The sequence below is a fragment of the Cannabis sativa genome, chromosome 1 (assembly GCF_029168945.1).
Source record: "Cannabis sativa cultivar Pink pepper isolate KNU-18-1 chromosome 1, ASM2916894v1, whole genome shotgun sequence".
Taxonomy (NCBI): Eukaryota; Viridiplantae; Streptophyta; class Magnoliopsida; order Rosales; family Cannabaceae; genus Cannabis; species Cannabis sativa.
The window spans coordinates 64,432,381-64,444,803 of NC_083601.1; the positions used below are offsets into that span (position 1 = coordinate 64,432,381).

The following is a 12,423-nucleotide window of genomic DNA, read 5'->3' on the forward strand; positions in this document are numbered from 1 at the left end:
TAATATCGATATAGATTTTGACAAACATTTCCTGAAGTAAATATTTTATATTTATCGAAGAAAAAAAAATAATTGTATTTATGTGAATACAACTAAAGAATCATTAAAAATGATTATTATTGATGCAATTTTATAGTAGGTTTTGAATACCCAAAAAGATTGTTAAGAAAATTGCATTGAAACATCAAAGTATAAGAATAACAATGAACATGACTAATGTTATTTAAATACATGAGGCATGTATTTATTGTTCATCATTCCCTGCAGAGAATGATACGAATTGAAGTCAATTACTTTTAAAGATTCCTCGTATTAGTCATGTTATTATACATTGTTATTAGTTGCAATGTTAGAAATTATTGAATCTGACATATGTTGAAGATTAAATTTTGCATACATCTTGGAGACTATGCAAAAATTGCATTCATATATTCTTTGAAATATCGTAAAAGAAATTGTTGAATAATTTCTTATATTTTTTATGGATGAACAAGTAATAAATTTTTAAGAAATTTATAATAATGTTCTACTTGTTCAACGTCATTCCCCGAAGTGAATGTAATGATTTTAAATAATCAATGACATTATTTACTACTCAAATATTTCAAGAAAAAGTGGAAACAACCAAAAGATGAGATACCACACATAATTAAAGTGCATGAAATCTATATATCATGCATGTGTGGAATTGAATAATAGTGGTCGCGTACCTGTAGTACGGACACACTTATAATCAAGATAAAAGTATACTTGATTATTTAATAGAATGTGAATTGTACAAAGTTATTGTACATTTAGAATATTTAAATATCATTACCTAAAGAGAATGAATAAACATGAAATTCTATTTCAAAGAGTATAGATTTCACATATATTGGTAATACCAGAAGCAAATTAATATATACATACTTTATTATTTCTTGAAATCAATAGTTTCAAACTATTGTTGGTACAGGATATGTATATATATAGTTACTATATAATTCAGTTTGCATATTCCCAAAAGTGGATACATAATTTACTAATATTTGTTAGTGATCCAATATAATCAAAGTGATAAAGAATCACAAAATGATTATTTGAAAAGCTTCCCGAAGAAGTCTTACACACAATTGCTACTTTGAGTAGTAAAATATCTTTGTATGTACCTAGATGTATAACTTTTATCTAGTTATGAAAGTGATAATAAATAACTTATTATATGTACTTGTTGTACATTTAAATATATAATATATCAAGTCAGGATAATTAGACTGATGAATAGTCTATTAATAAATTAGACGACTTGTTAAAAAGATACCAGGAAAAATGAATGATATATTATGGTTATATCTATTTAACCATTACAATAACATGATGAAGTTGTCTTTTAAATTATACACATCATTGAATTGATGATAGTGATTCCTGAAGAAATATAAAGTTTGATAAACATAATAGTGACTCCTGAAGAGTGTATATGTTTTGGAGAATAATATAATTATATTATTCGTGTATATAAAAATGAAACTTGTAATGATTATGTTGTAGTGATTTTACATTACCTTATGAAAGTTTCATTGAAATACAAATTATAGTGAACCTGAAGTTCATGAATTGAATTATTTTGACATGATCAACCATATGCAATAAATTGTCAAAGGATTTGACTAAATTTTATTGAAGAACCAGAAGATTCTTCTCATTGTTAATTTATAAGGCTCAAAAGAAGAATATGCATATATTTGCACATAAAAAATATTTAAATTATATTTCTTTAACAATCTTGAGCCATTGTTAGATTTTTATTGCATAGTTTCTTATCGATGTGATAAGATTTTATGATCATGCATTTACAAAATGTGTAAATTTATGTATTTCTAATTATACACGTATGACTCATTCTTAGAAATGAATTAAGTTCATAAGTATTGAACTTGAAACTGAAGTTTATTGAACCTGAAGTTCAATGTCATATAGTATATATGAGTTTAAATAAATATTGATTCATTGTGATATATTAAAATCCCTACAGGTATATTAATATTATTAGATATCACAATTTTTAAAAATTCTCTCGATCAGGGGGAGAGAAGCAGTTGGGATCGATGATAATTTTTGAAAAATAATCCTTGCACAAAGTATATAAGAACGATATAGTTCAAAATGATATATACCAACAGCAAATCAATATTACTCAAAGTTGAGATAGAATGAGTTGAAAACGCCTGAAGCATAAATGAACAATGTATAAATTATTAATAAATGTTCATTTGAAAAATCCTGAAGTTGTTAAATCTAGAGGTACTCATGAAGATGCCTTAATGTTATAAAATATTGATGATTATAATGATAACCGTGATGAAAACGGTACTCGAAGAGACTCCCAAGAGAAGTTAGACATAACACATTTCATCATAATTGAATCCCTGAAGTGATTCGTTATAGGTACCTATAAATGATAAACATATTTGAAAAATATGTAATTTAAAGAGGTCTCTATAAGTTATGTTAATATGGGAGGATATTATAATATAATGAAATTTTTGTCAACAATAGATGTTGAATGTTTGCATATGCAATAAACTAACATGAGATAGCAAGGATCATGGTATTAGATTTGTCGAGAATTATCGACATACATTTTGATTTTGGCCAAAATATTATGACGCAGTCCAGGAAAATTTACTCACATAAAGTGAAGTAAGATCTGTAGGGTGTGCAAATAAATATTTCTAATGAAAATTTTGCATATATGTATTTGTACATAATGAATTGTTGTACAAAGTTGCATAGACATGAGATTGATTGAAGTAAGGCTTAAATATTGAGAAAATATAATCATGATTTGATTATAGCCTGGAATATATTTTATGAGGATTTATTGTTGGGAATTATTTTACCAGGATCTTAGATCTACTCACAAGTATGTTGTTTAAACATCCTAAATATGAACTTTCTAAAATGATAAAATAAACACACATAAAGTTAAGAAAACCTTACATTGATGCAGCGGAATTAATGTCTCCTTCCACTCAGATCTCTAACCCTTGATTCCTCTCTGTAGCAGAGTATAATCAAGATCTGAGCCCGAATGTCCTTCTTCTTCAAGTTTTGATCCTTCACAGTCTTCCAATCTATGATTGAGTTACTGCTTGCTGTGTGTGGGCACTTACTCTTTCACTAGGGTCACGAAAAAGATGAAGGGAAAAGAGAGAGAGGTATTTCGGCCAAGGTATAGAAAGTGGGGAAGGCTCAGTTTTTCTGAAGAGAGAAATTTCTGTCAGAAAGCTGATGAAAGCATGTGTTGTGACTGAGCCATCACTTTCTATTTATAGGCAACTACTAGGTTTAGGTTTAGAATTATTTGGCATTAAAATAATGAAAATATTAATTTGAAAAAGCTATTTAAGTGGCCGGCCATGGTGTGGTAATGGGCCTCACTTAATTTTGCAATTTTATCAAATTTTATCTCTATTTTCTCAAAAATGCCAATTTTCTAATTCTAACCTTTTAAATGCCAAAACTAATTATTTAATAACTAAAATAGATTATTAAATAATATTGTCATTTAATTTAATTATTAATTAGACATATAAAGTCCATTAATAAATAAATAAACCTAGAAACTCTTTTCTTTACAATTTCACCCCTACTTAGTGAAAATTCATAAAATTAGACATAGTCTAACTTTAGAATTATAATTGATCAATCACGAATCAATTAATGAGTCTTACAAGCAGAATGTTCTCAACTAGAATGGGGACCATGGATCTATATGCTGAGCTTCCAATAAGTGAACCAAATTTACCAAATAAATTTCTACTTATTAATTCTTCGTTGAATCCACTCTTAGAACTTAGAATTGCACTCTCAGACTTATATAGAGCATATTGTATGTTCCACGATATCAATATACTATCTCATTTAACCATTGTTATAATCTTATTGTGATTTAAAGATCCTCTATATAGATGATTTACATCGAGATGGGATTTCTTTACCGTTCTCACCCCTCAATGTATTTTGCCCCTTAACACTTAGCTACCTGTAAATGGTGTTTAGTGATCTAATAATTAGTCAGTTAAACAAGAGCTCATCCATTTACTTCTATTTGCTAAGCTCGAAAGGAATCATCACTTGACTTCTATACACCAGTAGAAGCTATAGATTCCATATTTATGTTCAAGACTCCCAAATAATCATACTATCATGTTCCCAAAATATACGTATCACCCTGACCCAAAAGTAGGCTTAACTAATAAATCAAAGAACATGAATAGCACTCCTGAGTTGAGCCCAAGCATATCAGGATTTAGATTCTTTTAATCTTAAGATCAACTAGTGATATTGACTTGGAAAGATATGTATAACGGTAAGTTTGTAATATCTTAACTTAGTTGCAATATCGGTCCAGTCCAATGTATACTCCATACATTCGAAACTAGTATACTTTACTAATGTCCTGGAAAGAACATAACACTTACTCCAAGTGTAAGTACACATCATCGCTGATTATCACATCAGTGTAAATCCAATAACACTGATGAAACAGGGACCAAAACTTTTGATTCATATGATCACAATCACATTTCACTGTGTTGACGATACTGTAATTGTGAATAAACATATGATCTGGATTTAACTGATTTTGTGTGTATGAATGTAATAAACATATTAAACATATTAAACCATTAGCATGTAAAATTCATGCAAACATCAATCACTTCAAATTTCTTATATTGATAACTAATCAGATTGTAAAGAGTTTTATTTAGGGCATAAAACCCAACATTTATAAGCGTCACATAAATGTTGCAACAAAAGATTATTTATTTGGAGCTCCTAATATAGTGAGAATTTGAAATAAGCCTTATCTAAAAATTCTAGAAGAATTTAATACATGTCTTAAGTGATATAAATTTTAAGTCGCGCACACTATATGACAAAGATCTTTGTATGAAAGAAACACATGTAAGTAAATTATTGTTTGAAAAATACGTATGGTTGTCTATGCAGTATAAATACGTAAATTATACGTTGTGATAGACTCTTGAAGAGTTTTTGATTAATTGCTAAAAAAACTTTTATTTCTTTTGTATATCGAGAAATATTAAATGTATAAAGTTTGTTCATTAGTATTGAAGTCCTGAAGTACTTCATATGTATTAAGAATTATAGATATATGATCATTTGATATGGAAATTAAGATCATACAACAAGATGGAACAAATATATAGTCTTGGAGTACCATCATTGTCACAAACGAAAATTTATATTATCATTAATGTGTTATGTTCATATCTACTTGAAATGTTAAATTTTAGTATGAACAAGATTGTATATACACATGAATGATACAATTAGTTGGATAAAGATTAATGTTCCACGAACCCCTCATCTATAATTTAGAAGTCCATACATACTCTGGAAGAGTTATAGAAAATATATGATCAAAGATTATATATGGTGATATTTTAAAAGTAATAACAATAATCTTATGAGATCTATTATCACAAAAAGAATTATGGATCATATGTGCATGAGGGGGAGACATATTCATGTTGCACTCTTTTTCCCTTAGCTCAGGTTTTGTCCCACTGGGTTTTCCTGACAAGGTTTTTAACGAGGCAACTTGCAAATAGTTATGAATATGAAATATATATTGTTCTCTTTTTTCCTTAGCTCAGATTTTGTCCCACTGGGTTTTTTGACAAGATTTTTAAAGAGGCAATTTTTTAAATCATGTTAACATACTTGCATTTTATGAAGCAAGTAGAGAATGTGTGTGAGTGAGATCATTGACATATCATATTCGGGAAACATATGGATTGCACTCAATAAAGAAGTATCAACCCAAGCAATTCTCTATGGATAATAATGCTTGCATCGCTCAACTAAAAGGATGGTACATTGAAGGAGATAGAGTTAGAATACATTTCACGAAACTCTTCTTTATACGCTTCAAGAAAATACATATTGGTGTTCAACATATTTAATCAAGTGTCAATCTTGTAAACTTATTCACAAAGTTATTACCAACATCAACATTTGAGAAGACGACAGATAAGATCGAAATTCGTCGATTAGAAGATCTCCACAAATGCTTAAATGAGGGGGAGTTAGTTTACACTATACTCTTTTTCCTTTGATCAAGTTTTCAACAAGATTTTTAATAAAGCAGTTATTATGGACATCCAAGGGGGATTGTTATAAATATTAATAATTATGTGGATGTCAAAATCTTTTATTGATTACCATTAATTTGTAATCAACATTCATCTTTTTCTTAGTTTCATTTTTTCTTAGTTTCTTAATATTTCACTCTTGTATTTGTATAAATAAGGATTCACCCCATTGGAATAAACAACTCAGTAATTGTCATTCTCTTTCTCTTTCTCTCTTCATCTTCTTTCTTTTCATTTACTTTATATTATTTTATAACAGTAATATTATTATTAAAAAAATTATTATTATATAGATTGCAATATTTTTTTAATGGGAATATATTGAAGTTTAATGAGTTAACATTACGAGTACCAATCTTTGTACATTAAAAAGTTAAAACGTTTGGCAGTTTTGTTGGCTTAAAGCATTTAAAGTGAAATTTCATTTTTTGAAATTCAAAAGGGGCAATCAATGAAAATGATGGATTGAATTATGTAATGCAGGTTATATATACGGTACACACCCAATAAATCACAATAAAGAGGGCCTTATCTCACTCTATTCATTTCATCATTATAACTTGCTTAAATACATTATATTGTACTAATTCCTAAACCAATCTACTTACTCCAATATTTTATCATCAATATTATTATTATAAAAATAAAAAAAATATTACAGTCAACTTATTATTACAACCTCTTAATTATATTATATCTGAAAAATACATACTACATATTTTTTTAATTTTTTTTTTTCATATTTGCTTCGAATAATTTCTAACAATAAATAAAAAAAAATTAATTTGGGATTGACTCCTTCTCATAACCATATGAATTGAGTTAATTAATCATAGGGAATATTTCATTTTTGTAGGAAAATTTGGAAACGAAGAGAGGGAAAATATGAAGGAAAAGTCTTTCTCAAATAAATAAATAAAAAAAGAAAAATATGAAGTTAAAGAAGAAAGTATATGTGACCTAGTAATGCCGGTAAGACAGCCGTTAAGATTTAAAATTTATAAGCGGACAATCTATGGACTCTCTTTCGTATTCCAACAAATCTCAACCGTTGATCTAAATCCAACTTGCTCGACATTTAATCTAGGGGCTGTTTTGGTTTGTTGTTGTACGCACTCTCTTCCATTTTTCAAATTTTCTTCCTACTGCTATTCTCCCACCATTTCTATTCCTTCTCTTCGACACGCAAAGGTAGAGAAATTCATCAATTAAAGTATTCGAATTGGGTTTCACTCTCTCCACTTACCCTTGCGCTGTGAGTAACATTTTCCATTTTCTTTTGAGTTTAATTGCATTTCGTTTTTGGATTCTCCGTCATTTATGTGAAGTTTTTGGTTGAGTTTTTTCTTCTTAAGATGAGTTGATTCACTATTTATTTTGATTTTGTTGGAATCTGGATGATCAGATTAGTTGGGTTTTTAAGATGGTTTGTAATATCTGTTCTGTGATTTTGTTGTCAATTCAGATTTTCAAGAACTCTAAATCTTGTGGGTATTATTGCAAATTTGGAGAGGCGTTGGGATTGGGGTATGATGCTATTGGAGAGTTGTTTTGGATTGAATTGGTGTCAACAAGTGTTAACCTTGGAAATCACCTTGAAACGTTTGTTAAGGAACAATGACTAGGCTGAGGAGAACTAGTGTACAGAGACCTGGGCTTCTAGATGCTCCTTCCCCTGATGAAGTTCAGAAAATAAAGCCTTTGAGAGGGTAAACTATCCTTTTTATTATTATTATTTTTACAACTTTGTAGAAATGATTTTTTCGTTTGCTTGGCTTAATTTTCTGGTCATTTTTTTCTGTATTTTCTCTGGTTAATATTATTCGGTGATTGTCTTGTAGAAGGACCAGTGGCCCTACAAGAAGATCAACAACGGGAAAATGGACAGCTGAAGAGGTGATTGTTTATTGACTAAACTTGATTTCATATGTATTCTTTTATAAAAATTAGTACTTGGATATTTGGTTGAATTTACTACAAAACTTTTACGAAGTTCCTACAGCTACATCCAGTGTTAAATTAGTGATTTCTACATTTTCTTGTTGTAAAATGTTTTTACTTTTCTTTTTCATGTTTCTTTTGTATCTGTTGCTAATGATTGCCCTTTATAAACAGGATGAGATATTGAGGAGGGCAGTTCATCATTATAAAGGAAAAAACTGGAAAAAGATAGGTAACCAGGGGAAACTTAAATTACTTTAATTGTATTGCTTATCAATTTGAATTCCCTTTGGGTTGTTTAACAGATATACTTTGTGGGATATAATGTGCTGACTTCTTACTCTTTTTTCTTCTTAACATTTGAAATTATGTAATATGCAGCGGAATGCTTTAAAGACCGAACAGATGTTCAGTGTCTACATAGGTGGCAAAAGGTTTTAAATCCTGAACTCATCAAGGGTCCATGGTCGAAAGAGGTAAATTGTTTCTTAAGCATTGGTACAAATACTTATTTATGTAGTTATGATATATGCATGTATGCCCAATATCTTGTTTCTCTTTTTGTGGTTTTATATTTAATCTCAAGATTTTCACTGGTCATTAATTTATAATACAAGCAGGAGGATGAAGTAATTGTTGAGTTAGTTAACAAATATGGAGCAAAGAAGTGGTCAATGATTGCAGAAGCTTTACCTGGTCGTATTGGAAAACAATGTCGAGAGAGGGATCTCTCTCTCTCTCTCTCTCTCTCTCTCTCTCTCTGAAATGTGTTAGTCTGTATCTGTTTGCATATTTTCAATTTTGCTTATTCCATTTCTACAGGTGGCATAATCATCTTAATCCTGCAATAAACAAGGAGCCATGGACACAAGAAGAGGAGCTGACTCTAATTCGTGCACATCAAGTCTTCGGGAACAAGTGGGCTGAGTTAACTAAATTTTTGCCCGGAAGGTGGGTTTGTTTTAGTAGTTTAAGTTTTACAGTTCACCAGCAGTGTTTTTTTTTAAAAGCTTATAAGAGGTTTCATCTTAGATTCTTTGACGTCTGAACTGAAACATTGCTGTGCCTTTTGCATCAGGGCAGACAATGCAATTAAAAATCACTGGAACAGTTCCGTGAAGAAGAAGTTAGAAACTTATCTGGCATCAGGTTTACTTGATCAATTTCAAGGTCTGCCTAATGTAGGAAACCTGAATTTGGCATCTTCTTTGGGGGTTCAACCAAATGTAAATAGGGTTGAAGAAGAGGACACTTCAGAATGTAGTCAAAGTTCAAATGGTGTCAACTGTACTCAATTTGAGCCTATAACAGAGACTGGAGCTTCAAGTGGAAGGGAATATTATAAGACTCAAGAGTCCAGTTGCAGCATGGAGCATGATTTGGAGCAATATGCAATGTGTGGAAATGCCCCTCACCAATTTAATAATATTTACTTTGGTTCCCACAAATTGTCTAGAATGGCTCATTTGAGTGTACCAGAGGAATCATCAGAACAGCTTGGAACATCAGGACTCTGCATAACTACAAATGAAAATCATGCAGGATCTATATGCAACTCTGTGGGATTTAATTCAGCTGATACAGTGGACGATTTGCTTATAGATTCTGTTAAGTTGGAGCGCCTACTGATATCTGAGAATGATTGTTCTAATACTTTATTCTCTGAGTCAAGTGCACCTGGATGTTTTCCTCAAGATATTGAAGAGAACAAATCAAGTATCATTGGTGAAGATGGTGCTAGAAGTTCATCACATTGTCGTGTTGATATTGACAACTCTTTTCCTGCACAGTCTTCACCACTGAAGTCATGTGCTCAGGGGAAGGGTGTCTCTGAACCGACGATGGAATTAGATGCCATTCCAATTTCAAGAGATGACTTCATTTGTGTTGACTCTCCGACTGGTGAAACAGGTAAATCAGACAAGTATCCGAAGTTAGACAAAGGAAAAAATGCTCCAAAACTGATCGCTGTGGATATATTTAGCAAAGGAAATTCTGATTCTTCAGAGACTTCTCTCTCTATGCATGAGAAGAAACTGCCTTCTAAAGCAAATTCTTCACAAACTGTTCCCTCAATAGATGATACTACTACACAAACAGAACATCAAGATTTGGCAACCCTGTCATATGACAGACCCCATTTTCCAAGCATAGATATTCCTTTTTTCAATTGTGATCTTACTGAATCCAATGGAGAATTGCAGCATAACTATAGTCCTTTTGGAATGCGCCAACTCCTACTTCCCTCAGCAAGCCTTTCATCACCTCGCTGCTTATTATTAGATTCACCAATTCGAGACAGTACTCCACGTGCCACATTAAAACGTGCTAAGAGCTTCAATTCTTCTACATCCATGACGAGAAAGCGGTTTTATGAAATGTTGTCACCGATTAAAGAAAGAAAAAGTGAAATTAAATTTGACAGGGACTCAAATATGAGGTCATCTAGTTTCTCGTGCACCTTTTCTTCCCTAGAATCTATCTTTGATGAAAATGGCGCTTGCAGAATGTCGATATCCTCTATTGAGGATTCTATGCTAGATGAAACCAGTGTGGATTATGCTTTTGAAGAGGGAACAAAAAGGGTCGATAAATTAGACACTAGAATTTCAGAGAAAATTGAAAGCATCACTAATTCTTCAGACAAGCTTGCGGAGAACACTAAAGTTGATGCAGAAGCCAAGGTAGATAACAATGACACTACTTTTAAGGTGGGTTATAGCTAGAGAATTAGTTTACGTAAATGCAATTAGTAGACCATGATACTGTTACTGTTGTTTTGTCAAAGGATTTATTTCTTTATTTCCTTGTAATGATTTTTATTTGCTACTTTTCTGTTTTGATTGGTAACTGCAGCAGCAACATGCAGACGTACTTATTGAGCATTTGGATAACCACCTTATCATCTCTCCCAGATATGGACAAGCAAATAGAAGGCTGGCTGTTGCAGTTTTGAGTCCCAGAAGTCGATATACTAGAAAATTGGACCGATTGGATCAAGGTAGCTCTTTTGACTCGGTAGATGGCAAAGATGAAAAGGGCAAAGTTCCTGTTACATCTGTAGAATGTCCATCAAAGGCTCCAGAAGAAATTACTTCTGGAACTGCTGGAAATGATGCTGATATTCAAAGCATTTACATGTAAGTTGCAGATGAGTAGTCAAAGCACAAGATATATTTTTTGTCCTTGCAGTTTGAGATATGCTTATGCTGCTTTGTCTTTTGGGTTAGGATTGGTGAAAGTCCAGGAACACAAAGGGATCTGGAATCTCCATCAGCATGGAAGTTGTTGCGTTCCTTTCTACATGGACCCGGAGTTGATGCAGACATCCCAGTCATGGTAGTTTAAAATGGACATTAAAATGAACTGTTCTGCATTGATTATCACTACATTTTTTTAATCAGCCACATGAGTTCTCATTTGCATTTAAAAAAACAATTTTGCAGGATCTTGAATACATCATGTCTCCTGGGATGAGAAGCTATGAAGCTTGTGGATTGATGAGACAAATGAATCCTGGGGAAGTTTTAGCGTCTGATCAAAATCATCCTGAAATTTCTTCCAAGACAATGGCTGCCTTTGAACCTATTTTGTTTGGTAAGGGCGACTATTTTCTTCATGATGAGAAAGAGAATTTGCCTCCGAATGTACACTTGGTAAGTGAATTTCATCATGAAGCTTTCACCCTTCAAACTATTTTTTCATGACCAACTTCATATACACTCTTGAATCACATACATTATTAAACTGAAAAAAATGAAACTGCAGATTGATGGACGTGTTCTTGATTTTGATGGATGCGATGGGACGCCTGGGAAGGAAATGGAGAACAAAAAGAAGTTTGCTGCTGGCACATCCAGTTCAAGTTCCTCCTCATCTCATCTGCTGAAGAGTTGCAGATAGTGATTTTACATAATATGTGTGTCTATATGTATATGTTCATAGTATTTTTCAGTGCTTAAAATTCTCATGGCTGTTGATTTCAATTTATAATTCAGTATATATTGAGAAACCGTATTATACAGGAATTTAAGAGAATAAAGATTCCATATCTTATGCAAATTTTTGTTTTGTGCTAAAAAACGTAACAAATATGATTTAACAGTTAAGATTTTGGACAACTATTGTGTATTTGCTAACAATTGTTAAATTTATCCTTAAACCATTATTCCTTTTCTTCAATATTAGACCTTTTAATTTATCATATGAAGTTGAGATCAAGCTGTGTTGTTGACTTATAAGGGGTTTTAATGTTTTTCATACAAAATAAAATACATAGAATTTTTTTTTTTTTTTTGAGATGAGAAGACAGAGA

At 31.3% G+C, this 12,423-nt stretch overlaps 1 protein-coding gene across 3 annotated transcripts; it reads left to right on the forward strand.

The window, feature by feature from the left end:
- The first annotated feature begins 6,988 nt into the window (after positions 1-6,988).
- LOC115706913 (transcription factor MYB3R-1) lies at positions 6,989-12,170 on the forward strand. 3 transcript variants are annotated; one of them, XM_061108656.1, is made up of 12 exons: positions 6,989-7,422; positions 7,633-7,876; positions 8,009-8,063; positions 8,283-8,340; positions 8,490-8,584; positions 8,729-8,830; positions 8,929-9,059; positions 9,187-10,819; positions 10,968-11,248; positions 11,339-11,447; positions 11,555-11,764; positions 11,877-12,170. In XM_061108656.1, exons 2-12 carry the CDS (start codon positions 7,785-7,787, stop codon positions 12,009-12,011), a joined length of 2,901 nt encoding a protein of 966 aa, XP_060964639.1. In that variant the 5' UTR covers positions 6,989-7,422; positions 7,633-7,784; the 3' UTR covers positions 12,012-12,170. The 3 variants fall into 3 exon arrangements, with proteins under 3 accessions (XP_060964639.1, XP_060964640.1, XP_060964638.1); XM_061108657.1 differs by having other exon boundaries at positions 9,187-10,792; positions 10,965-11,248; XM_061108655.1 differs by having other exon boundaries at positions 6,992-7,422; positions 10,965-11,248.
- Positions 12,171-12,423: the final 253 nt, after the last annotated feature.

Bases quoted from the DNA above. Each gene is read 5' to 3' on its own strand.
- LOC115706913 (XM_061108655.1), top strand. From the start codon at position 7,785: ATGACTAGGCTGAGGAGAACTAGTGTACAGAGACCTGGGCTTCTAGAT. The intron at 7,877-8,008 runs GTAAACTATCCT...ATTGTCTTGTAG, and splicing joins AAAATAAAGCCTTTGAGAGG to AAGGACCAGTGGCCCTACAA. The intron at 10,820-10,964 runs GTGGGTTATAGC...TGGTAACTGCAG, and splicing joins ACAATGACACTACTTTTAAG to CAGCAACATGCAGACGTACT.